This window comes from Heterodontus francisci, chromosome 4 (genome assembly GCF_036365525.1).
Source record: "Heterodontus francisci isolate sHetFra1 chromosome 4, sHetFra1.hap1, whole genome shotgun sequence".
NCBI lineage: Eukaryota > Metazoa > Chordata > Chondrichthyes > Heterodontiformes > Heterodontidae > Heterodontus > Heterodontus francisci.
The window spans coordinates 152,214,008-152,241,936 of record NC_090374.1 but is presented as its reverse complement, the minus strand read 5'-3'; the positions used below and the strand labels follow the sequence as shown (position 1 = coordinate 152,241,936).

Here is a 27,929-nt window from a genome sequence, read left to right as displayed (position 1 = left end):
GCAGACTTAACTGCATTCTCCTGTGATACTTGGACTAGGTGAGGCATCACCCTCACGGCTTCTCTGCCCTTAGAGGTCTCTCTTTGTCACTGCAGGCTCCTGTAAATGCTGTTAGCAACTCTGGTGGGGTGCTTCTAGCATCTGCATTTACATAGGAGGATGTGGGGTCTAATTTTCACATTTTTCCGGGTTGGTTGACAGGGCGGTAGGGGTTTTCATGTGGGATTCTTCCCGGTCTTCCTGTAACCTGCCCTCTGGGTCACTTTTTCTCCTTCTCTTTCTAAACTTTTGCCAGCCATGTGTCTGCCTGTCCCCTTTTGTTCTCGGCAGGGGTCCCTTACAGTTCACCAGCCCTCTGTTGGAGGGTCCTCCTAACACCGGTACAGGACTTAGGGGGTGCAGGTTTCACTGTAGTTTGGGGTTTCCCCTCAACCTGGCACATGCGGCAACTCCTGCAGTACTCCATCACGTGATTGTGGAGTCTTGGCCAGTCAAACTACTGTCTTATGCGGGCTTTGGTCTTTCATCTACCAGCATGTACAGCCACTGCAGTTTCGCGGGCCCTTCTTGATAGTTCTCCCCGGTACCTCTGAGGCACCACTAACTGGTGCCTCTGTCCACTGCTTGTCCTCAGGTCTGTGAGGAGAACTCCAATTCCTCATCAGTACCTCATTCTTGAAACAGTAGCAATCAGGGACTCCCTCTGCTTCACTTTCAGACAGGGCAGCCTGTGCTAACTCTAATACTGGAGTGGCTCGCTGAGCCTTAGCTAGGGAAAATCCATTTAATTCATTCCCCAGGTCTCCTAATTTTCCAAAGAAAGTCTCAGGCAAGCAGACCTCATGGTCACATTTGCCTGCAGTGCCAATGTAGTCTCCTCTGGGGAGCTGGTTTGATCATGGCCTGACCCACTACATATTCAGGGACTCTGCAGGAGACCGTCTCCTGCCACCGCCCTGTCTCTCTGACCTCCTGCAGTCTTTCTTTCACAACTGGGGGGGCTACCACCTTCACCCCTGCCAGATCATTACCTAGGCACAGAACAACCCTGTACACAGGCAAACTAGGGACAAACCCTACAGTCACCAGTCCCGAAACTAGGTCGCATTCCAGGTGCAGGCCTACACTGCCCTCCAATACCATTCACCACCATTCTGGTGTTCACCGCACTTTCTGGGGGAAAAGTCAGGCCTTTTCCCAGTAAAAGGGATCTGGTGGCCCGTGTTCCTGGGAATCACTATGGGCTTGCTTGCCCCACTCGAGGGATATGGGATTACTCTCTCTTCGGATGCAAAACTCTGATAACCTTCAGGAATCCTATTAACTTTTCCTGCACTGGCCGTAGTAAGCTTCCTGGGTAGCACCCTTACTGCAGTCAAAGCCACAGCCAATTCCGTGTTTTCCATCAGGCCCTCGTCTTCACTGAGCGGGTGTTTACTGATTAACCCTTTCCCCTTTAGTTTCCAGTAGTCAGCTTTTAAATGCCCTGCCTTGTTACAATGTAAGCACACAGGTCTCCGGGTCACTCTTGTTCACAGCACCTTCCTTTTTGACTAGAGGAAGGCCCCTTGTCTCCTACTTTCGTTTCTCTTCCAGGACTGCCTGAGCTTCTATCACCTTCCCACCCTTTGTCCTTTTTTGGATTTGTGGGGGTAATCAGGAAAGGATCTACCCTGGAAGAACTCAACAAGAATGACTTAAAAATTAAAGCAAACTCATCAGCCAAAACAGCCGCTTGTCAGGCTCCCTGAACCTGCTGCTCCTTGACATGAGTTTTTATTGAGAATGGGAGAGTGTTTTTAAATTCTAACAGGATTACTTCTGAGAGTCTCATAGCTGAGCTGTATTTTTAAAGCCCTCAGCCACTGGTCAAAATCCAGCTGCTTGCTTCTTTCAAACTCCAGATAGATTTGATTAGCTTGCTTTTTGAGGGCTCTAAACTTTTGGCGGTAGGTTTCGGGTACTAATTCATATGCCCCGAGGATAGCATTTTTGATCAGTTCGTAGCTTGATGAACTTTCATCTGGCAGCAAGGAATAGACCTCATGGGCATTTCCCGTTAGTGTGCTTTGCAGTAAAAGAGACCAGGTCTCAGCTGCCCATTTTAGCTGCCTTGCCAGTTTCTCGAAGGACACGAAAAATGTTTCCACATCCTCCTCATTGAATTCTGGAAATAGTTGGGCAAGTTTTAACAATCTTGTACCCAAGTCCTGCATTCTGATCCTCCATATGGGCCATACTTTCACTAGGGTTACTCTGTCGACCCCTAGCTAACTCAAGCGGCTTCAGCTCTCGCTCTTTGGATTCTTTCCGGAATATTCTCCCTCTCTCGTTCCCTCTCCCGTCTTTGTTTTTCTTCATGTCCCAATTGGAAGGCCCTCTCTTTCTCTTCCCCTTCCTGCTGGAAGGCTCCTTCTTTCTCTCTCTCCCTTTCCTCAAATTCAAGTTTCCTCTGTTTCAATTGTATCTTTGCTAACACTACTCTGTTGGATTCTGCTTCTAAGCCTGTTTCTACTTCAGATTCAAGAGAAACATGGTTGGCCACTACCCTTAGGAGTTCAGTCTTCCTAGAATTAACACATATAGTGATGCACACTGCTCAGCCATTTTACACAAGTCCTCCATAGACAGTGCTTTTAACTTATCCCAAGTTACTTCATCCTGGCTTGGAGAGGCACTCACTTCAGTTGTAGACATGTTAGTTGCATATAAACACACACAACCACAAGAAAACTTGTATTGATTTGCACTTTTTGATTGGTAACAAATTGGCCTCCCACTTCAACATTCACTCGTTTGTCTCTGGGTAACAATCCGGACGCTAGCACCCAATTTCTGTTACGACCAGGTGAGAAATATGTCTAGGGGTCTTCTGTTGTCTTTACCTGGTCTTATTGTAACAGGGTTTAATTTTTAACATTGTGTTTTGAGCTCCTTTTTTTGTGAATCCTTGTTCACAGTTTCCAATTATAAGGCAAAGAAATGAGCACAAACAGGTTTTCTCTGGTTTAAAGCAGAAAGATGAAATTTATTAAACCTTAAATTTAAACTCTAATACGGTTCATGCCTACGGATATCCAATGTGCCCATGCTAGCATGCACACGTGATATAAACATGCAGATAGGGACAGAAAAGAGCAGAGGAAAAGATAAATACAACAGTTTACAGCAATATCTTGTTACTGTTTCTCGAGCTCGCTGTAGTCCTTGATTGAAGATATGGTTTTGCGTTTCATTGGGGCCCAATAGCCTTCTTAAAAACCTTGTTCACGTAGGAAATCTTGCTCTCTTTGAGTTTCACGTGTTTTCACAAGATTCAGTTCCGTGGGAAGAGATGGAGGCAGGCAGACAGGAGAGGAGATGTTCTCAGTCCATGAGCACATGGCGTTCTGAGTTCAAATCCTTTGTTGGAAGTTAAAATTCAAAACCTCCAGCCAGCTAGTCATGTGACTAAAACTGGTTTGACCACTTCTGTATATTGGGGAAGCAACTGCTGGGTCTCTATTATTTCAATATTGTCTGGTACTATGCAAATGTCCTTCCAATCAGGGCTTGCAATGTTAAGTAAAAGCAAAATACTGCGGATGCTGGAAATCTGAAATAAAAACAAGAAATGCTGGAACCACTCAGCAGGTCTGGCAGCATCTGTGAAAAGAGAAGCAGAGTGAACGTTTCGGGTCAGTGACCCTTCTTCGAAAGAAACGTTCACTCTGCTTCTCTTTTCACAGATGCTGCCAGACCTGCTGAGTGGTTCCAGCATTTCTTGTTTTTATTTCATACTTGCAATGTTAAGTTTTTGTTTATGTGGCAAAATAATGTGTGCCTCAGTCTTGGCAGGTGAGGGGTTTGCTTGACACCACGCTTGGAGTACTGTGTGCAGTTCTTGGTTGCCATGGAGATAGTGCAAAAGAGATTTACAAGGTTCGTGGCAGAAATCCGAGGTAATGCCCATCAGGCAAGGATGATCAGGCTGGATGACTTTTTTCTTGAAAAGAGAAGGCTGAGGGGTGTCCTTTTGGAGGGCGTTACAATTATGAAAGGTTTTGATAAGAGTAGTCACTAAGAGTGTGTCTCCACTTGTGGGGCAGAGCAAAGCTAGAGGCCATCAATAAAAGTCACCAAAAAACTCAAATAGGGAATTCAGAAGAAACCTCTGTCAGAGAGTGGTGAGAATGTGGAACTCACTACTACAGGGAGTAGCTGAGGCAAATAGTATAAATGCATTTAAAGGGGAGGCTAGATAAGCTTGAAGGAGAAGGGAATGGCGGGTTGTGCTGATAGACTTAGATGAGGAAGGATGGAAGGACGGTTGAGTACATAAACTTTGATATGGACTGGTTGGGTCAAATGGCCTGTTTCTGTGCTGTATATGCTATGTAGAATCATAGAATGTTACAGCACAGAAACAGGCCATTCATCCATTGTACCTGTGTTGACTTTTTGAGTTATCTGATTTCTCCCATTTCCTTGTCCTTTTCCTATAGATCTGCAAATTCTTCGCCTTCAAGTATTTAACCAATTCCCTGTTGAGAATTATTGTTGAATCTGCTTCCAGCAAGTCACTTTGCCTTTGGTTCTTTTGGCAACTACCAAAACTAAACTTGGCTTGCATTCCCTTGAGTATAGAAGGTTGAGGGATGATCGAATCATGGTGATGAAAAGATAAAGACATTTGATAGTTTCTCTGTATCAACCCTATTTCCTCAGGTGGAGGTATCCAGAGCAAGGGGACATAATCTTAAAATTAGAACTAAGCCATTTAGGAGTGAAATCAGGAAGAACTTTTTCACACAAAGTGTAGTGGAAATTTGGAAAGCTCTTGACCAAAAGCTGTGGATGCTGAATCAGTTGACATTTTCAAGACCGAGATCAACAGGTTTTTATGAGATAAGGGTATCAAGGAATATGGATCAAAAGCAGATAAATATAGTTGAGGTACAGATCAGCCATGATCTAATAGAATGGCAGAACAGGACTGAAATGGCCTATCCCTGTTTGCATTGCTAATTAACTTTACACTAAGAAAAAACACATCACAAGCTGGAGAGCGAAGATCTGTGAAAAATGGAATATATTTTGCATCCGGAAAATAAAATGCATTGAATAATGAATGGCATTTCTTACCAATTCTAGAATGTTCAAATAAGAAGAAATCTCTACCAATTAGACGACAGCAATTAATATTTGCTGCTGACTGTGTGTGTTAGTCAGAATAGGATAATAGCTTATAAGTTGTTGACATTGATAATAATTAAAGCAGTAAGATCTCTCTTTGGGGAGAGGGTTGTGGTGGGAGAAAAGACAACACATGAATGCAACAAAGGCACACTGCCGAGATCAAACTCGTCTTACCTGTCAGTACAGCTTTTGCAGAAGGATCCGCCAAGTCTTGAGCTGTCTTTCCATCGGTGTTCCGAATGTTGGGATCAGCTCCGTGCTGCAGAAGAACTGTACATGGAAAACAGAAACAGTATCTCATCTCAGGAACACGAACACTGCTAACTGGTAATGCTCTTCTAGGCATTGCGAATGAATAGTAATACATTGCAAAGAACTTGCATTGCAGTAAAAGCTTACTATAGTCAGAGAAACAAATCAAAGAATGATCATATGGGATATGACCTTGATAATATAAAACATTCACAGACATACTGCATTGTCCAAGGTTTCAGAGGCAGCACGTCCAGCAGCAAATGAACCTGTGAAACATTCTCATTTATACCATGCTCTGTTTTTAACTCGGCGATCCAATATATAACTGCTGTCCTACGTTTTTGCAACAATATGAACAGGCTGAAATCCTTCCATGGCTTACTACTTACATAAAACAAACCTGCAAAGCATTGGAAGCATTCCAACAAAATATAATGGGTGGGCTAATATCGTTCTAGCCAGCAGCCATCTAGTTAAATGGTAACTGGTGCAAACAATGCTAAATATTACAATAATGCAATGAATGGGCAACTGAACACTTAAATCCTGTTCTAAAACACTCAATTGGTGATCTAATCTCATTCACAGTCCACGTAGGCCTATTTATTATAATATAGGTGATGCTTTTGGAATGTAGCTTTGTTTTGTAGATCAGAAATGTTTAAAAAAAATTAATTCTGGAAACCCTAACATTACAAAGTCCTTTAAGTTGATGATTTGTTTCAATGTTCCATACAATTCATTACTGACCATCCCACAAACACCTAGTTTGGCCTTTCCCAACTTGCGTTCTACACTGTAAAAATTACAAATTTATACAAATTATTGTAGTTAACCAGTTATCTTAGGGCCGCATGACGAAACGCCATAGAAATACATCATTAGTAATAATCCAGTGTCAATATCCTTTATAATCTTGAAATTTTCATTGAGATCACAGAGAAGTTTCTTCTTGGCCAAAGAGAGAACAAACTTAATTTCCCTAGGCTTTCATTATTTGTGCCTTTCAAAGGGAATATCCTTCCAACTACTAATACGCAGTTGTGGATTGTGCTGTTCCTTGAGCTTGCGTTGATGCTCACTGGAACACTGCAGAAGACAAAGGACAGAAATGTGGGCATAGGAGCAGGGTGGTGTGTTGAAATAGCAAGCAACCGGAAGCTCAGGGTCATGCTTGCGGTCTGAGCGGAGTTGTTCTGCACAGCGGTCACCCAATCTGCGTTTGGTCTCCCTAATGTAGAGGCGACCGCATTGTGAGCAGCAAATGCAGTATATTAAATTGCAAGAAGTACAAGTAAATCGCTGCTTCACCTGGAACGAGTGTTTGGGGCCTTGGATGGTGAGGAGAGGAGGTTAAAGGGCAGGTATTACACCTCCTGTGATTGTATGGGAAGGTGCCACGGGAAGGGGACGGGGGGTCGGGAGTAATGGAGGAGTGAGTTTTCTGACTATTTCCAGCACTTGCTGTTTTATTTCAGATTTCCAGCATCTGCAGTATTTTGCTTTTATTACCATTGTTTTCAATGCTTGCCACAAATACAACTCCCTTGACGTTGAGATTCCATTGCCTTCTAATCTCTTGCTCTAGTTCAGTAAGACTGCATGACCGTGGTGTGGCATCCAACCCCAGGATGAGCTTCAAATCCCATATCCTCTTCAACACCAGAGTACTTATTTCCAATGCAATAATATTGCCCATCTCTACCTGGATTTTAGCTCCTCAGCTGCCGAAAGCCATTTCCATGCCTCTCTCACCTCTAGACTCAATTACCCCAATACCTTCCTTGCTGGCCTTCCTTTTTGTCCATAATTCATAAACTCCAGCTTGCTCAGCACTAAGCCCCATTCACCTATCATTCCCATCCTTTGGACCTACACTGGCTCTCCATCCCCAGTGTTAAATTTAATATCTTCATCCCAGTCCTCAAATCCCTCCACGGCCTTGCTCCATCCTGCCACTGTGACTTGCTTTCCCTCACGTATCCATTGCTCTTCTGATTCTATTGTCCAGTGTATCCCATTCCCTCTCCGTCCCATACTGATAGCAGAAAATTCAGCCATCTAGGAACTACTCTCCCTCCTGAGATCCTCTCTATTTTATTTTTTTTAATTCCATCTTAAAGACACTATGCAAATGTTGTTTGTATCTTTGTCCTTTTCAAAAAATTTCTTGAGATGTGGGTAGTACTGACAGGGGCAGTACTTATTGCCCATCCCTAGGTCCCCTGAGAGTACTAAAAGATCAACAACAATAGTGTGGGACTGGAGTTGTGCACAAGCCAGACTAAGTGGGAGTGACACGTTCACGTCCCTGATGGGCATTAGTGAACACGTTGGGTATTTAAAATGATCAAATAGTTTTTATGGTCATTTTTCTGGTGCTAGCCCATAAGTCACCAGATTTATTGAATTCAAAACTTCAGGTTTGCTCGTCCACTATAACCACTGGGCTACAATACCCTTGTTGACTATGTCAAAGGGACTAGGAGCCAGTTTTGCCAAGGCCACTATTTGCACAGTGACTGGTAACAATCAGGCATAGAACGAAGTGCCATGGCCAGGTGAGGAGGGGGGTCACAGTCGCCCCTCTTGCCCTTCCTCTGTTTGACCACAACAGGGTTTGTTGCTTTTTTTTTTAAAGCAGTAGTCGTGCTTACCACCTCAGTGTTACCTTTTATGTGATGGTGAAAGAACCAATCGGACAGGTTTTAGAGTCATAGAGTGAAACAGCACTGAAACAGGCCCTTTGGCCCACCGAGTCTGTGCCGACCATCAACCACCCATTTATACTAATCCTACATTAATCCCACATTCCCTACCACATCCCCACTATTTTCCTGCCACCTACCGACACTACGGGCAATTTACAATGGCCAATTTACCTATAAACCTGCAAGTCTTTGGCTGTGGGAGGAAACTGGAGCACCCGGCGGAAACCCACGCGGTCACAGGGAGAACTTGCAAACTCCGCAGACAATACCCAGAACCGAACTCGGGTCGCTGGAGCTGTGAGGCTGTGGTGCAAACCATTGCGCCACTGTGCCGCCTCTTGAGTTAAAACAAGAGGTGAATTTATTATAACTAACAATCTAAACCTGATTTCAAAATAAAAAATATGCTACACATTCAAGCACACATTCACACGAGAATCACTCACGCACACAAATAGATTAAAGAATGGAAAGTAGGTTTTGTGGTTGGATTAAAGTTCAGAATAAATTAAATTTAAATACAGTCTGAGCTTGGATGGTTCGGTTGTTTTCCAGCTGAAGTTGGATTCTTTAGGTTTTTGGCTGGTTAAAGTGCATTTTGTGGTTGGCCAGCTTGGTTCATGGTTTTCTGGGAGGAAGCCTTGTAGATGACTCTCTCCCCCTGGTCTCTGTAGCAATCTGTAAGCTTGGAGGGTTCACAGTCACAGACAATTTTCTAACATCAATGTCTTGTAGAGGGAGAGGGGGAGGGGGGCGGGAGAGGGGGAGGCACACTTCCTTCCTTGCTGCTGCACACTCAGTTACTGTCCATCTTTTTTTATGTGACAAAACTCCCAGTTTTACACAGCCTGGGGAGACAGTCACATGGTTCTTTCAATTCACTTTGTTTTTAATGAGGTTCAAAGTCTAAATCTCAAAATCTCTCTTAGGTGGTATTGTCAGTGTTTTCCCCCTGGAGGACGTCACCATTCATGAATGCCTCAAGATGGCTTTGAATGTCCCGCTAACAAGGGTGATCTGGGATGGTTATGTGTTATCAAATGGGGTTAAAGTTTCTCTAGTATCCATCTGTAATACCGTGGGGATGTGCTTTGCAATAAACATATGGTTGTTGAAGAAACTTGGGGTCTGCAAATTTCCATTATTGCTTAAGGCAAGTTCTCCTGTATGCACAAGCTTTAAACCCTCAACTGCTGTTTTTGCAACACGTGGCTTTAACCAGCCAGGTTCCAGCATCTTGATCATTTTTCTCCCTATAGTGGCAGCGGGTAATAAATTGGTTTTTAGTCCTTATGAGGTGTCTGAGATTTCCTCTGGGCCCTTTTCCTTGCTGAATTCTGAATTAAATTGCTGGATTTCATTAGCTTTGGGTTTGGGACCTGATCACTGGGTTCTTCAGTAGGTAGATCCACACCAACCTCACTTTTAGTTTTCTGGTGAGTCACACAAGTGCTGTTTACTTCAGGGTATTTTTTTCCCTTTACTATGGGGAGGGTCTCTGCTTATCTGCCCTAGTTCCTCTGGCACATTCCTGCTCACAGGTGTCTGTCAAGCTTTCACTGAACTCCCCTGCAGCACTTCGACTAGGTGAGGCATCTCCCTCACTGCTGATCAGCCTTTTTGGGAACTTTTCTTGTCCCTGCAGGTTTCTGTAAATGCTGTTAGCAGCCTTGGCAGGGTGTCTCTTTGGCCTGCATTTATGTAGGAGTGTGTGGGGTCTAATGTTCCCAACATTTCAGGGTTGGCTAACCGGACAGTAGGGGGCCCAGTTGGGAACCCTCCTGGTCTTCCCCTAATCTGTCCTCACTGTCCTTTTCATCCCCTTCTTCCCGAACTATCTGACAGCCTGTGCTCATCTGTCCCCTTTTCTTTTCAACAGGGGTCCCACACAATCCACCAGCATTCTGAAGAGTTCCCCAAAAGCTGGTATGGCACTTACGGATGCAGATTTAATTGCAGGTTGGGGCTTCACCACAACCTGGCACGTGCAGCAAATTTTACAGAACTCCACCACATCTCTGTGGAGTTTTGGCTAGTCAAAATGCTGTCTTATGCGGGCTTGGGCTTTTTGTACACCGACATGTCCAGACATTGGAAGGTCGTGGGTCATTCTTAGTATTTCTTTCCGGTACCTCGGCGGCACCGCTATCTGATGAACCATTGTCCGCTCTTCGTCCACAGGTCTGTGAGGAGGTCTCCACTTCCTCATCAGCACCTCATTCTTTAAATAGTAGCAATCAGGGACTCCCTGTGCTTCAGTTTCGGTTTGGGCAGGCTGTGATAACCTTTTTAGTACTAGGTCGGCTTGCTGAGCCTCAACTAGGGAATATCTGTCTAACCCTTCCTTTGGGTCCTCTAACTTCCCAAAGGAGGTTTCAGATAACCAGACAGTAGGGTCATCTGTCTGCAGTGGCAGTTCAGCCTGCTCTGATGGAGCTTGTTTGGCCATGGACTGAGTCACCACACAGTCAGGGAAAATGCTGGGGACCGTTTCCTAAACTCCTCTGTCTCCGACCTCTTTCGGTCTCTCTAAAACTACTAGGGAAGCTACCACCTTTGCCCCCACCAGATCATTAACCATTCACAGGTAAACTAGGGGCAATCCCCACCGGTACTGGTCCTGAAACTAGGTCACACTCCAAGTGTACCCTATATAAAGGTATGGGCATACACCGCCCTCCGCTGCCATTCACTAACACTCTTTGAATGTTCCGCTAACAAGGGTGATCTGGATATTCTACTCAGTTATCCAAAGCATTGCCCTGGCTGGGCTTCTATATATATTCTTGTTAGATTTGAGTCTCCGATTCGATCTCCCGGTATTTCAGATGCAAATTCCAGTGGCCATCTTGGTTGTCAGTTTTTTTTTTAAAGTTAACTGTAGGATATTTTCCATTTAAAGTTTAATGTAAGTTTCCAAGCGATGAATTAATATTTCTCATTTGGCATATTGTGTTTTCTTAACAAAAAAAATTAAAAGTTGCTTTCAACTTCTGCCAGGCAGCTATGAGGAACCAAATGCTCAACCTGTTACAGCCAAAACTGTGGTCCATATCTTTCTGACAGAGATGAAAGCCAACTATCTTAAAAGATGCTGTACACCGTCGCCAATATTAAGTGGTGCCACGTTTAATGTTGCCAGCAAAGTGGTTAACCAAATAGTATATGAAGCAACTTACTAGAATAAATCTGCCATTCACTGAATACAACCTCAATCACCATCTCTCTCCACAGATGTTGCCTGATCTGCTGAGTATTTCCAGCATTTTATGTTTACACAACCATAGCATTATTGCCTATAACTCTAAACACAGCACTTGCACTTATTTGCAGACAGCTGACTCGATATTTAATGGATATGCACTTCGGCCAACTACTGTAGTGAGTGTCTGCGGTGCAATGTAAAATTCTTTAGAACTGTAAAAGCAGATGGTCACAAAATACTAGACTACTCTCCCATCAAGAATTGTAACCAGTATTGAATCAAGTCTTCCATGCATAAGCTCCTGAGGTTTTGAAACTGTATTTTTAAAAACTAGTATAATTACAAAAGATTAAAAAGAAAAACACTCACTGAAACTATTTTTGTCCCTCACCATATAAACTAATTTATGTAGGCGAGTGCATAGGATTCTGGCAAACCAACATCCACAAACTGGCTCCCAACACCTACACAACTCAAAATAGTCCCCTTGCCACTAAGGACACAATTGTAAACCCAGTTTTTCCTAAGTTTACAATGCTGGATTTAGCGTAAATGTAGGGAACCAATGAATCAACTTCAATCTTCTGTAATCCAATTTGAGTGTAAAAGCAGCTTTAATTATATGTGCTTTATAGCTGTTAAGTTTTTTTTATATGCTATTTCTCACTTCAATTGCTACTTACCCACTATCCCTTTCACATTTCTTTTTAAAAATTCAACAAAGTCCAATAACAAAAATAATGTGGCAAAAGTTCAGGAGGACAGTCAGCTCGCTTGCAGAATGTTAATTAATAACCTGATCCAGTAAATGGTCAAGAGTATGACAAGTTTGCAGAAACTGAGTGGTGGGTGGGAATTGATTATTCCATGCATGCAGTATTTACAAAGAGCAACAGCGCACATAATTTGAACATGAAGATTTGTTTGGGGATTCATTTAAAAATGAGTAAAAAGTAATCAGGATTGACTACACAGGATTTGAGAGTCAGCTGAAATCACCTGAGGTCAATATGATATCACCTGACTCTCCAAAGCCTGTCCACCATCAACAACGCACAAGTCAGGAATGTGATGGAATACTCTCCACTTGCCTGGATGGGTGCAGTTCCAACAACACTCAAGCAGCTCATCATCCAGGACAAAGCAGCCCACTTCATTGTTTGTGAATGGGGTGCCAATCACTTCCTCCACCACCAATGCACAGTGGCAGCAGTGTGTACCATCTACAAGATGCTCCGCAGCAATGCACCAAGGCTCCTCCAACAGCACCTTCCAAACCCGCAACATCTACCATCTAGAAGGACAAGGGCAGCAGATGCATGGGAACACCACCAGCTGCAAGTTCCCTCCAAGCCACACAACATCCTGACTTGGAATTATATCGCCATTCCTTCACTGTTGCTGGGTCAAAACCCTGGAACTCCCTTCCCAAAAGCACTGTGAGTGTACCTACCCCACACAGACTGCAGCAGTTCAAGATGGCAGCTCACTACCGCCTTTTCAAGGGCAATTAGGAATGGGCAATAAATGCTGTCCTAGCCAGCGACGCCCACATCCAATGAACGAATAAAAAAAAACATTCTGAAGCTGAAAGCTAAGCCATAGCATTTCTAGAGAATATCAGGCACCAATACTCCAGTGGAAAAGCCCTGCTGTTAGTCCAACCACACCCACACTCAACCAGAAAGGAGCATGTGGGGTGACCAGGAGGAAGCATTTGTGTCATTAACTTTGGTCCCGGCTGATAAGTGCAAATGGCCAAGTTCCATTGTTTAAAAGGACTAAACTTCAACCAGATGATAATAAGTGGAAAAGAAGAGGAAATACCTAGGTATTTCCACTTGTCTAGACCAGGGACAGTGAGGCTAATTAAATTTCTGCCTTCTTTACCAATAGTCAGGTGGCCATCACTCTGAGTTCTCTTACTGGACTACAATGCAAACATTCAAGCAGCCTGAGGCAAGAAACTGCTATTAAAGCAGCTTAGCACAAATAGGGACTACATTATTTTCAAACAGCTAGAATTCAAGCCCACCAAATTACATTAGCTTTGTCTAAACAAGTAACCAAAATGTGATCTGTTGAAGGGACCCGGGTGGAGCATAGAATGTTTGTATATTAAGTTGATCCAACAGCCTCTTCTACCAGATTATTTCACCACCCAAGTTACACTTAACTTTAAAAAAAATACTCTACTGGCTATACTGTTATGCAGTGAAATCTTGGAATTCTGTTCAGTGCTTAGCCTGTCACTCAGTTGAATTGCTGATCTCAGCTATGCGACTTTGAAGAGTTACCAAGGTGAGCTGTGTTCACAGATGGAAGGGTGGAAAAGCTCCTTGGATGAAGGTAAATGAACCACATCATTTTCATGTGATGTCACCATATAGTATCTGGCAACTTTTTTTTCCTTTTCTTTAAAGGCACAGTATCCCATTTAAAACAAATATCAGGGAAAATCGTACAACCATCGAGTAGAATTTCTTTAAGAAAAATTGCCCAAACTAACTCTTTAGACTCCAAAAGTTGTCTGAATCCCAAAATTGAATAAAGCACGTCTTTTAATAAAGTTGAGAACAAATCAATGAGGCATGGAGAACTGCAGCAGAACAAAGGATCAAATGCATGTTGAAAGCAGAAAAAGAACTAGTGCTGGAGGAGTAAACAGGTTAGATGTATTTTTTTATATCTCATCTCAGCATCATTTGCCTCTGGTTGAGCACTATAGACACGACCTCCCTCAATTCAGCTGCACAACTATAGTCTCTAGTTTTGCTATTTTTTCCCTTCCAAAATTGACGCATCAAAAAGTCTCTCATTAGCTTTTCAGAACATTCAGCATATACGTTAAATTTAACACTGCTGCTCATCACCTTAACACAGGATTGGGGAAGGAATGATCTTCTGTAACACACAACTGGGTATTTTACTAATGGGGCATTTAATAAGGTCATTACATGCCAAGAAAATTATATGCTTTGATATTTTTCAAATTTAAAATGCAAGGTAGCTATGATCTCAATCTAACTCTTCAATCCTGTGAAACAACAAGTTAATGTTCAGCTGTTTAAATCTACAGTATTACTATGTATTATTCACTTTGAACACAAACTGAGTGGCAGATCAAACATTGACTGGCCTTTTCATCCACAGGATCCTCCTTCATGAGCAGTAAATTGAATATCTCTGCATTGATAAATTTTCAGGAAGTCCTGGATATTTCTTTTAAGGTGTACACTCAGCCCATTTGAGGGCCTTGAAGCAAAAAAAAAGACAAAATCATTCAACATCTCAAGGATACATTACTCATTCCTTCAGACATTCTGACATTGGTCACTCTCCAAGGTTCTAACAGAACTATTCTTTTAAAAAAAAAAATCCCCTTTGAAATGAATGAAACTGCTGTCAGATCACCTGCAGCAAGTTTAGTATTCTTCAATCCTTAAGGGCAATTCATCCCACATATACAAATATGTAGTCCTCCAAACTAATGGGAGGACGGAGTGGAAGGAATTATCCATATGGTCCTGGAAGAATTTGGTGCCACATATCTTGAAGGTCTAAACCCAGTAATAAATATTCTGGCTGTACCACCTATGTTATATGCAGCACATATTTTGGTCATAGCATACACGACGAATTCAAACATTTTACAGATTATATATCTGACAAAGTCTATGTGGAATTAACAGAAATTGACCTATACCCCCCGATGTTAAAGACAGTCCAACAGGGGTAGTGGAAGGGCAGAACTCAGGAAATTGCAGTTATAGCTAGATCCAGCGCAGAAGCGTTTTACTATCATACAATGCAATGGTTCAGAAATGGGCCAACTGGTGCAGAAATTGCATATCTTTTCTCAAGAGCCACCTAGTCTAATCCCACTAATGTTCATTCCCCAAAACTTTCAATATTCCTCTTTTTCAAGCAACCAGTTATCCAGCTGAAAAGAATTTAACAGGTTCTGCTTCAACAATACTTGTGTAACCTAACCCCCCCCCCACCCCCCCCCCCCAGCCTGAAAAATGTTTTTGTAACCTCACCTTTAATTCATTATTAACTTAAATTTGTGCCTTATTGTTACAATTTTGTTGATGAATGGAAGCAATTCATCTATATCTGCCTCATCATCACCTGGATAATCTTGAAGACCTCTATCAAATCACCCACAACCTTCTCAGCTCTAGTGATGAGGTACCACTGATCAGGGCTCCCATACAGGCAGACTGGTTCAGTGCAGAAACAATTGCTGTTTGCACCATAACGTTAACAGCTTGCTTCCCTGCTGCAAATTTCAATTGTAGAATGAGAGTCGGAAGCTGTGCAAGTTCTAGAAGATCCAAATATCTTCCCCACTCTCCCTATGGATGGACCAATCCTGCAGTGCCCTCCAATTACTTGGAAAGAACGATTGGACTGATCTGTTGCTAGTGACGAAGAATTCCATGAAACTCAAACGAAATTGCATAATTTCTCTGACCTAAGCAGATGTCATGATACTTTTCAATGAATACACAAACACTAAACTAGCCAACTCAGTCCTGTAGCATAAGAGACCACAGCAATAAGTGAGACAGTGCTCGCATACAGAAGCGGTGCCAACATTAAGAGTACGTAAATTCAGTTGCTTTTATTCTGTAGGCTCTTTCCTCAGAGGTAACCATTCAAACCTGCATTACATCTGTGAAACAAATCTGGCAAAATTAAATTCCTGATAGCCCAGACCAGTCTGAGATGGTTACAATCCATCTGGTTACAAAGTAGACCCTATAGCAAAATACTGAGAATGTTGGAAATCTGAAATAGAAACAGAAAATGCTAGCGATACTACTATTGTTTCAGCCTTCTCCTGCCCCACTGGACTAATCTCTTCCTATCTCAACTCTATTTTTCCTCCCCTTGTCCAGTCTCTCCCCACCTACATCTGTGACTCTTCAAATGCATCACTTTTAACATTTTCCAATTTCCTAGCCATAACTGTCTCTTCTTCACCATGGATATCCAATCTCTACACCTCCATCCCCCACCAGGATGGTGTGAGAGCTATCTGCTTCTTCCTTGAATGCAAGCCCAACCAGTCCCTATCCACCACCACCTGGCTGAACTTGTTCTCACATTGAACAACTTCTCCTTTAACTGAACTCACTTCCACTAAATAAAAAGTATTGCTATAGGTACCTGCATGGGTCCTAGCTATGCCTGTCTTTTTGTGGAAAATGTGGAACTTTCCCTGTTCCAGCCCTACTCATGCCCCCTCCTTCACCTTTTTCTGGTAAGTTGATGACTGCATTGGTGCCATTTTCTGCTCTTGCCCTGCCTGAATGGAAAACTTCTTCAACTTTACTTCCAATTTCCACCCTTCTCTCACCTTCACATGACCCATCTCCAACTCTTCCCTTCCTCAACTTCTCTGATTCCATTTCTGGGAATAGGCTGTCAACAAATAGTCATTGTAAGCCCAATGATTTCCACAGCTACCTTGACTACAATTCCTCATACCCCTCTTCCCAGCTTCTCCGTCTTATCTGTTCTGATGATGCAACCTTCCACAACAGCACTTCTGATATGCCTTTCTTTTTCTCAACCGAGGCTACCCGCCACCACCCCCACCAGCTGTGGTTGACAGGATCCTCCACCACGTCCAACCCATTTCCCACACTTCTGCTCTCACCCCTTCTCCTCCCGCCCAGAGCCACGATAAGGTTTTCCTTGTCCTCACCTTCCACCCCACCAGCCTCCATATTCAACAGATCATCCTATCCCATTCCACTACTTCCAGCGTGATGCCACCAAACACATCTTCCCCTCCCCTCACATTTCAACATTCCGAAGGGACTGTTCCCTCTATAACGCCACAGTCCAACTTCTCAATCACCCCCAACACCCTGTCCCCTTCCCATGGCAACTTTCCATGCAAGTGCAGGAGATGCAACACCTGCCCTTTTACATCCTCTCTTCTCACCACCCAAGGCCCCAAACACTCTTTCCTGGTGAAACAGTGATTTATGTGTCCTTCTTTCAATTTTGTATACTGTACTTGCAACTCACAAAGCGGTCTGCTCTACATTAAGGAGATCAAATGCAGATTGGGTGATCACTTTGCAGAACAACTCTGTTCAGTCCACAAGCATGACCCCGAGCTTCCAATGGCCTGCCATTTTAATTCTCCAACTTGCTCTCATGCTGGCCTCTCTGCCCTCGGCCTACTGCAGTGTTCGAATGAAGTTCAACGCAAGCTTGATGATCAGCATCTCATCTTTCAATTAGGCAGTTTACTGCCTTCCGGACACAAGGAGTTCAACAATTTCAGACCATAATCTCTGCTCCCATTTTGTTTCCTTTTCTTTGCATGTTTCAGTCTTGCTCTCGTTTTTCTCTTGTTTTTGCTGTCAGGCAGCAGCTATTCATTAACCTGCCATTCATACCACCTCTAGACACACCTTTTGTTTCTTTGCTTGTCCCTTTATCACCCCCTTTGGCTCTGCACCAACTATTTTGTCATTTACCATCAATCCTGTCTTCACAGACCTTCCCTTTTTGTTCTTTTCCCATCCTCCCCCATTTCACTTACTTAAAACCTATTACATTTCTAACTTTTCTGATGAAAGGTTATTGGATTGAAACATGACCTCTGTTTCTCTCTTCACAGATGCTGCCTGACCTGCTATTTTCAGCATTTTCTGTTTTTATCATGTAAAGATTCTTATTCTGAGGAAAAGAAAGCAACGGGGGAGGAGTGGAGGGGAAGAAGAAAACTACAAAATTTCAGGTCAAGCCACAGAGTTGAATCATTCTCAAAAACCTTTTAAAAAATATAATCTTGAGATGTGGGCCTTGCTGGCAATGCCGAAATTTATTGCCCATCCATTGTGGCACAGTGGCTAGCACCGCAGCCTCACAGCTCCAGCGACCCGGGTTCGGTTCTGGGTACTGCCTGAGCGGAGTTTGCAAGTTCTCCCTGTGACCATGTGGGTTTCCGCCGGGTGCTCCGGTTTCCACCCACAGCCAAAGACTTGCAGGTTGATAGGCAAATTGGTCATTGTAAATTGCCCCTAGTGTAGGTAGGTAGGTGGTAGGAGAATTGAGAGAAGATGGGCATGTGATAGGGAATATGGGATTAATGTGGGATTAGTATAAATGGGTGTTTGATGGTCGACACAGACTCGGCGGGCCAAAGGGCCTGTTTCAGTGCTGTATCTCTCTATGACTCCTTAGTTGACCTAAAGAGATGGTGGTGGCAGAGGTTTGATATAGCCAAGGGACTTGCTATGCCAATTCAGAGGGGGTTTACAGTCAACCAAGTTGGTGTGGGGCTGGGGTCACACATAGGCCAAACTGGGTAAGAACAGCGGACTTTCGCCCTACAAGACATTAATGAAACAGTTGTGTTTTTATGACAAACCAACAGATTCATCATCACTTTTACATACACCAGCTCTTTAGTTCCAGATTTTTATTTGAAAACATTCTCAAACTGCTATAGTGGGATTTAAACCTGCATTATGTGGATTATCATTCCATACCTCTGTATTAATAGTCCAGTAGCATAACTACTATACTACCATACCCCCAAATGACCAATTTAATGCCAAGTCTTAAGAATCCAAAATATAACCTCTTGAAACTTGAACTAAATTTGTAATATCACCTTCTGTAAATCAGTCTTCCTTACTCTTATTAATAAACCTGGTAATTCAATTTTCAAGCCACAGGTTAGGAGAACCAAGTGTTGAGGCATCGTTAGCATCAACACAAAACACTGGCTAACATCTGGAATAGTGTTTGATTGGGACATAGGCCTTGACACAAGGCTATTTGCTTAAAAATAGGCTTCAGAGCACAAAAATTATCACAGTTTTAGCCCATGTGTTTTTAAGCTAACAGGGACAATGGTTCACCACTTGAGAGGCAGGTGGTGGGGGAGAGCATTTAACATGGATGGCATCAACATTGCCAAAGTCAAGAACGGACTTAAAAGAATACTGTCCACCAAATCCTCTTCATCAATATCTTAGTGTTAAATAAACAATGTGAAGGTAGCACTGAAGGAGCCTCAGTCCTTTCATTTGTCCAACAGGTTTGAGGCTCTTGCAGTCTGTCTGGCCGAGAGCAGGGGCTGCAGGGAGGACGAGCAAACTCACTACAGCACCATGGTACAGGAGGCCATTCAATTTGGGGGGGGGGGGCGAAAAAGTATAAAGGAATGTAATAGTAGTAGGGGACAGTATAGTTAGAGGCATAGATACTGTGCTCTGCAGCCAAGAGCATGAATCCCGAAGGTTGTGCTGTCTGTCCAGTGCCAGGGTTAAGGACATCGCCTCAGTGCTGGTAAGGAATTTGGAGTGGGAGGGCAAGGATACAGTTGTCATGGTCCATGTAGGTACCAACTACATAGGAAGGACTAAAAAAGAGGTTCGGCTAAGGGAGTACGAGGGGCTAGGGGCTAAATTAAAAAGCAGATCCACAAAAGGGGTGGTGCAGTGGTTAGCACCGCAGCCTCACAGCTCCAGCGACCCGGGTTCGGTTCTGGGTACTGCCTGTGCGGAGTTTGCAAGTTCTCCCTGTGACCGCGTGGGTTTCCGCCGGGTGCTCTGGTTTCCTCCCACAGCCAAAGACTTGCAGGTTGATAGGTAAATTGGCCACTGTAAATTGCCCCTCGTGTAGGTAGGTGGGAGGATGTGATAGGGAATATGGGATTAATGTAGGATTAGTATAAATGGGTGGTTGCTGGTCGGCACAGACTCGGTGGGCCAAAGGGCCTGTTTCAGGGCTGCATCTCTCTATGACTAAAAGTAATAATCTCTGAACTACTAACTGAGCCATGAGCAAATTGGCAAAGGGTAAATAAGATCAGAGAGATGAATGCATGGCTCAAAAATTGGTGTGGGAGAAATGGGGTTTTGATTCATGGGGCACTGGCACCAATACTGGGGAAAGAGGGAGCTGTATCATTGGGACAGGCTTCACTTGAATTGTGCTCGGGCAAGTGCCCTGGCAAATCGTATAACTAGAGCTGTAGGGAAGGCTTTAAACTCAATAGTGGGGAGAGGGTTCACTTGAGGGGAGATTTAGAAAGTTAACAAGAAAGGAAAAGGCAATATTGCAGGGTAGTGATAGGGGTAATGGCATCCAGAGTGTGACACGAAGGGACAGAGCATACAAACATGAACAGTGCACCAGCAAATAGGGTCAGACTAGGGAAAAAATGGTTTAAAAAAAAGTTAAAGGCTCTTTATCTGAATGCATGCAGCATTCATAACAAGATGGATGAATTGATAGCAAAAAGAAGTAAATGGGTGCGATATGATAGCCATTACAGACTTTTTTTTAAAATTCATTCACGGAATGTGGGCATCACTGGCTCAGCCACCATTCACTGCCCTTGAGAAGGTGGTGGTGAGCTGCCATCTTGAACCGCTGCAGTCCTTGGGCTGTAGGTACACCCATAGTACTGTTAGGAAGGGAGTTCCTGGGATTTTGACCCAGCGACAGTGAAGGAACGGCAATATAGTTCCAAGTCAGGATGGTGTGTGGCTTGAAGGGGAACTTGCAGGTGGTGGTGTTCCCACTCATCTGCTGCCCTTGTCCTTCTAGGTGGTAGAGGTCGCAGGTTTGGAAGGTGCTGTCAAAGGAGCCTTGATAAGTTTCTGCAGTGTATCTTGTAGATGGTACACCCTGCTGCCACTGTGCGTCGGTGGTGAAGGGAAGGAATGTTGAAGGTGGTGGATGGGGTGCCAATCAAGCAGGTTGCTTTATCCTGAATGGTGTCGAGCTTCTTGAGTGTTGCTGGAGCTGCATCTATCCAGGCAAGTGGGGAGTATTCCATCACACTCCTGATTTGTAGATGGTGGACAGGCATTGGGGAGTCAGGAGGTGAGCGACTCGCCACAGAATTCCCAGCCTCTGAACTGTTCTTGTAGCCACAGCATTTACGTGGCTGGTCCAGTTCAGTTTCTGGTCAATGGTAACCACCACCACCCCCAGCATGTTGATAGTGGGGGATTCGGTAATGGTAATGCCATTGAACATCAAGGGGAGATGGTTAGATTCCTATCTTGTTTGAGATGGTCTTTGCCTGGCACTCATGTGGCGCAAATGTTACGAGCCATTTATCAGCCCAACCTGGACGTTGTCCAGGTTTTGCTGCATGTAGACACGGGCTGCTTCGGTATCTGAGGAGTCGCAAATGGCGCTGAACATTGTGCAATCCTCAACGAACAGCCCCATTTCTGACCTTAAGATGGAGGGAAGGTCATTGATGAAGCAGCTGAAGATGCTGCCTTGATGTCAAGGGCAGTCACTCTCACCTCACCTCTTGAGTTCAGCTCTTTTGTCTATGTTTGGACCAAGACTCTAATGAGGTCAGGAGCTGAGTGGCCCTGGCAGAACCCAAACTGAACGTCACTGAGCAGGTTATTGCTAATAATTGCCGCTTGATAGCACTGTCGACGACACCAACCATCACTTTACTGATGATTGAGTGTAGACTGATAGGGCGGTAATTTGCCGCGTTGGATTTGTCCTGCTTTTTGTGTACAGGACATACCTGGGCAATTTTCCACATTGCCGGATAGATGCCAGTATTGTAGCTGTATGGAACAGCTTGGCTAGGGGCGCGGCAAGCTCTGGAGCACAAGTCTTCAGTACAATGTTGTCAGGGCCCGTTGCCTTTGCAGTATCCAGTGCCTTGAGCCGTTTTGTGATATCACGTAGAGTGAATCTGATTGGCTGAAGACTGGTATCTGTGGCGCTGGGGACCTCAGGAGGAGGCCAAAATGGATCATTCACTCGTCACTTCTGGCTGAAGATGGATGCAAATGCTTCAGCCTTCTCTTTTGCACTGATGTGCTGGGCTTCCCCATCATTGAGGATGAGGATATTTGAGGAGCCTCCTCCTCCTCCTGTCAGTTGTTTAATTGTCCACTACCATTCACGACTGGATGTGGTAGGACTGCAGAGCTTAGATCTGATCTGTTGGTTGTGGGATCACTTCGCCCTGTCATATGTAGGCCAGACTGGGTAAGACCGGCATATTTCCTTCCCTAAAGATATTAGTGAACCAGATGGGTTTTTACAACAATCGACAATGGTTTCATGGTATCCATGAGATTAGTTTTTTAATTCCAGATTTAGTCATTGAATTCAAATGTCACCATTGGCCGTGGTGGGATTCAAATCCATGTCCCGAGAGCATTAGCCTAGGTCTCTGGATTGCTTGTCCAGTGACATTACCACTACGCCACCGCCTCCCCATAGTTGCAGACTGACCAAGGCTGGGAACTGAATATTCAAGGGTATTTGACATTTCAGAAGAATTGGAATAAAATGGAGTTGGGTGAGGTCTGTTAATGAAGGATGAGATCAGTATAGTAGTGAGAACTGAACTTGACTCGAAAGATCAAGATGTTGAATCAGTTTGGGTGGAGATAAGAATCAACAAGCGAAAGAAATCACAGGGATGGGAGTAGCTCATAGGCCACTTAACAGTAGTCACACTGTAGGAAACAGTATAAATCAATAAATACTGGAGGTTTATAAGAAAGATAGTGCAATAATTGTGGCTGTTTTTAATCTTCATATCAATTGGACAAATCAAATTGTCAAAAGGTAGCCTTGAGGATGAGTTCATAGTGTATTCGGGACAGTTTCTTCGAACAAGAAGTTCTGGAACTAACCAGGGAACAGGCTATTTTAGAGCTGGTAATGAGACAGGATTAATTAATAAGTTCATAGTGAAGGATCTTTTAGGCAAGAGTGATCATAACATGTAGGAATTTCACATCCAATTTGAGGGCGAGAAGGGTCTGAAATTAGTGTCTTAAACTTAAATAAAGGCAATTACAAGGTTACAATGACAAAGTTGGCTACAGTTGATTGGGAAAATAGGTTAAAAGGTAAAATGGTAGTGAAGCAGTAGCAGACATTTGAGATACATCATAACTCTCAAAGATATATTCCATTGAGTAAGACTCTACCGGAAGGATGCACCATCTGTGGCTAACTAAGGAAGTTAAGGATAGTATCAAATTGAAAGAAAAGACAATGCTGCGAAGATTAGTGGTAGGCCAAAAGATTGGGAAAATTTTAGAAACCAGCAAAGGATGACTAAAAAAAGAGGGAGAAATTACAATACAAGAGTAAACTAGCAAGCAATATGCAAACACAGTCAGGGCTTGTATAAGTATATAAAAACAAAGAGCTAGTAAACGTTAGTCCCTTAGAGGATGAGACTGGGGAATTAATGGGAAACAAGGAAATTGCGGAGACTTTGAACAAGTATTTTGTTTCTGTCTTCACTGAGGAAGACACAAAAGTTATGTCAAAAACAGTAGAAAATCAAGGGGCAAAAGGGAGGGAGGAACTTAAGACAACTATTAACTAGAGAAAAAGTACAAGGAAAACTAATGGGACTATAGGCTGACAAGCTCCCTTGACCTGATGGCCTGCATCCTAGGGTCTTCAAAGAAGTGGCTGCAGAGATAGTGGATGCACTGGTTGTAATATTCCAAAATTCCCAGATTCTGGAAAGGTTATAGCAGATTGGAAAAGTGTAAATGTAACCTCTATTCAAGAAAGGCAGACAGAAAGCAGGAAACTATAAGCCAGTTAGCCTAACATGTCATTGGGAAAATGCTGGAATCCATTATTAAGGAAGTAGTAGCAGGACATTAGAAAATCATAATACAATCAGGCAGAATCAACATGGTTTTGTGAAAGGAAAATAAGTTTGACAAATTAATTAGCGTTCTTTGAGGATGTAACAGGCAGCATGGATAAAGGGGAACCAGAAGATGTGGTGTATTTGGATTTCCAAAAGGCATTCAATAAGGGGCCACATAAAAGGTTACTACACAAGATATGAGCTTATGGGGCTGGGGGTGATATATTAGCATGGATAGAGGATTGGCTAACAGGAAACAGAGTCGGGAGAAATGGGGCATTTTTAGATTGGCAAACTGTAACTAGTGGGGTGCCACAGTGATCAGCGCTGGGGCTTCAACTATTTATGAACTATATTCATGATTTGGATGAAGGGACCGAGTGCATTGTAACCAAATCTGCAGACCATGAGAAGATAGGTAGGAAAGAAAGTTGTGAGGACACAAAGTATCTGCAAAGAGATAGAAATAGGTTAACTGAGCTGGCAAAAATTTGGCAGACAGCATACAATGTGGGAAAATGTGAGGTTGTCCACCTTGGTAGGAAGAATAGAAAATCTGCATATTATTTAAATGGAGAGACTGCAGAATGCTGCAGTACAGAGGGATCTGGGTGTCCTCGTACATGAATCACGAAAAGTTAGCATCACAGAAAGTAATTAGGAAGTCAAATGGAATGTTGGCCTTTATTGCAAGAGGGATGGAATACAAAAGTAGGGAAGTGTTGCTCCAAATGTACAGGGCATTGGTGAGACCACACCTAGAGTACTGTGTACAGTTTTGGTCTCCTTATTTAAGGTGAGATATACTTACATTGGAGGCAGTTCAGAGAAGGTTCACTAGGTTGATTCCTAGGGTGAAGGGGTTGTCTTATGAGGAAAGGTTGAGTAGGTTGGGCCTATACTCATTGGAGTTTAGAAGAATGAGTGGTGATCTTATTGAAACATAAAAGATTCTGACTGGGCTTAACAGGTCGATACTGAGAGGATGTTTCAACTTGTGGGGAATCTAGAACTAGGGAGCACCATTTCAAAATAAGGGGTCTCCCATTTAAAACGGAGATGAGGAATTCCTTCTCCCTGAGGATCATTAATCTTTGGAATTTTCTACCCGAAAGAGCAGTGGCGGCTGGGTCATTGAATATATTCAAGGCTAAGCTAGACAGATGTTTGATCTGCAAAGGAGTAAAGTGATATGGGGGGGTAGGCAGGAAAGTGCAGTTAAGGCCACAATCTTACTGAATGGCAAAGCAGGCTCAAGGGGCCAAATGGCCTACTCCTGCTCCAATTTCTTGTTAAGTTCTTGTGAAAAACACATTGCACTATTAACACTTCGTCCAGTGTTTAATACTACTTTTCTAAGGTTCTATTGGACCAGGTGCTGGAAGGTGGGATTAGATTGGGCGGCTAGTTTTTTTTCAGCCGAAGCAGACACCATGGGCTGTACGGCCTCTTTCTGTGCCATAACTTTTCTATGGTTCTACTACAATTAGTTGCAATTATGAAGAACTTCCTTCTCCAGCACTGGTATCTCAAATGGCTGTAAGTGCAACAAATGTAGTAATGCAGACTTAAGGAAGAACAGGATGTGGAAAGGGCTCAGTGCTAAACGAAGCATGTGGGAATATAGACAATAAATATCCCAGAAAGGGTCTATATTCTGTGCCAAGGTTGTTGATCTTAGTCAGGACAGCATTAGGAATGCTACAAATGGCCTTAGTTTATTACCTTTTATGTCTTGCTTGGAAGTGCATAGTAAAAAGCTTGTCAACCCAGGAAAGCCAAACAGTGTTTCACCAGGTGCAAGAAATAGAGGTCTCTGTGGGAGTGAAAATTAATAACTACAATGTCTCCTACAAAGTTGGAATTTGAAGGCATACAGATGAAAGCATACATACCACCATCTTTATTTTACATGGACAATCAGCCTTTCAGACCTGGAGTCGACATCACCAAGCTAAAATCAGTGTAGATTTAAACATCCTGTGCTATTTGCAAGTTACTTCACAGGGCAGTGGAGCTCAACTGTAACGCACATGTGCTCTACTAGCTCCCGCCTCAACAGGGTTTTCATCAGGTAGAGTTAATGAAGTATGACGATATTCAGTACAGTCCAAACTCAGTCTCTCTCACTGATCAGTAAAAAACAAGAAATGCTGGAAATACTCAGCAGGTCTGGCAGCATCTGTGGAGAGAGAAGCAGAGTCAACGTTTCAGGTCAGTGACCCTTCATCGTGACCTGCTGAGTATTTCCAGCATTTCTTGTTTTTATTTCAGATTTCCAGTATCTGCAGTATTTTGCTTTTATATAAATGCAGCAGCAAGTTTGACTCAGCAAAATCCTACAAACTGATTTCATGACTACTTAATCTGTTTCTGGCACTGCTCGCTGAGGGAGGATTGTTGTCCAGAACTCCCTTCTCTTCTTGAAATAGTGCCATGGAACCTTTAATATCCAAAGCAGAACATCTCTGGCAATCGAACACTCCCTCAGTACTGCACTAGAGTGCTAGAACACAGGTCAAATCTGGGAGTTGCATCTGAATCTACAGTCTTGTGACTCAGAGGTGAGACTGGTGTGAGCCAAACAGATAGAACACACAGGGCAATTCCTACCAGGCAACCACTGATTTTAAAATCTTAGGATTTTACGAACATCCAAATTAGGAGAGGTAGGCCATTCGGCCCATCAAGCCTGCTCTGCTATTCAATAAGATCATGGCTGATCTGTTTGTTTCGAATTCCATCTATCATCTACCCCCGATAACCTTTGATTCCCTTGCCTAACAAGAATCTATCTACCTCCGTCTTAAAAATATTCAATGATCCCGCCTCCACCTAAAGCCTGGCTACCCGACCCGAACCCGACTAGACCTGACTACATGTGTCTGATTCGGGTCGACTCGGGTCAAAATTCCGAGTCCAGCGTTCAGGCTCGGGTCGGGCTGAACACTGCTTCCAGGAAGTCACAGCATCAGGCTGACCTATGATTCCCCACAACTCCAGCTGCAGGAATAGCCTGCTGCCGGAACAGATGAAGAAGATTCGTGTCGGGTTGAGCGCAAAAATCTTTTAAAGGGCTTGGGCTGGCTGTGGTCGGGTCGGGTTTTAATTTTATACCCGAGCCAGGCTTTACCTCCATCACCTTCTGAACCAGAGAGCTCAAAAGTCTCAACGCTCAGACACAAAATTTCTCCTCGTCTATGTCCCAAAAGGGCAACCCCCAATTTTAAAATAGCGCCCCCTAGTTCTGGACTCCCCCACAACAGGAACCATCCTTTCCACATCCACCTTGTCAAGACTGTTCAGGATCTTTTATACTTCAGTGAAGTCTCCCCTCACTCTTCTAAACTCCAGTGAAAATAAGCCCAGTATGTCCAACCTTTCCTCATAAGACAACCCACTCATTCCAGATATCAATCCAGTGAACCTCCACTGAATCGCCTCCAACGCATGTACATCCTTCCTTAAAATAAGACGGCCAAAACTGGACATAGTATTCGAATCGTGGTCTCACCAATGCCTAGTATAACGGAAGCATAATATCCTTACTTTCATTTTAAATTGCTCTCGTAATAAAGGATAGCATTCCATTAGCCGCCTTTATTACTTGCTGTACCTGCATACTAACTTTTTGTGACATGCACTAGAACACCGAAATCCCACTGCACCTCAGAATTCTGCAATCGTTCTCCGTTTAATACTCTACTTTTTTATTATTCCTGCCAAAGTGAACTTCACATTTTCTCACATTATACTCCATCTGCCAGATTTTTGCCCACTCACTCAACCTATCTATAGCAGTCTGCACCCTCATGTCCTCTTCACAACATACTTTCCTACCTATCTTTGTGTCATCTGCAAATTTAGCTACCATGCCATCGCTCCCCTCATCTAAGACGTTAATATAAACTTTTAAAAG

At 43.4% G+C, this 27,929-nt stretch overlaps 1 protein-coding gene across 2 annotated transcripts in view; it reads right to left on the bottom strand.

Annotated features, from left to right (window-relative positions):
• tnksa (tankyrase, TRF1-interacting ankyrin-related ADP-ribose polymerase a) overlaps positions 1-27,929 on the bottom strand; it is a 207,568-nt gene that overhangs the window by 147,054 nt on the left and 32,585 nt on the right. For both annotated transcript variants that reach the window (XM_068030356.1, XM_068030357.1), the window contains exon 3: positions 5,353-5,448. In XM_068030356.1, the coding sequence (XP_067886457.1) occupies positions 5,353-5,448 (96 nt within the window). The remainder of the gene's footprint in view (positions 1-5,352; positions 5,449-27,929) is intronic.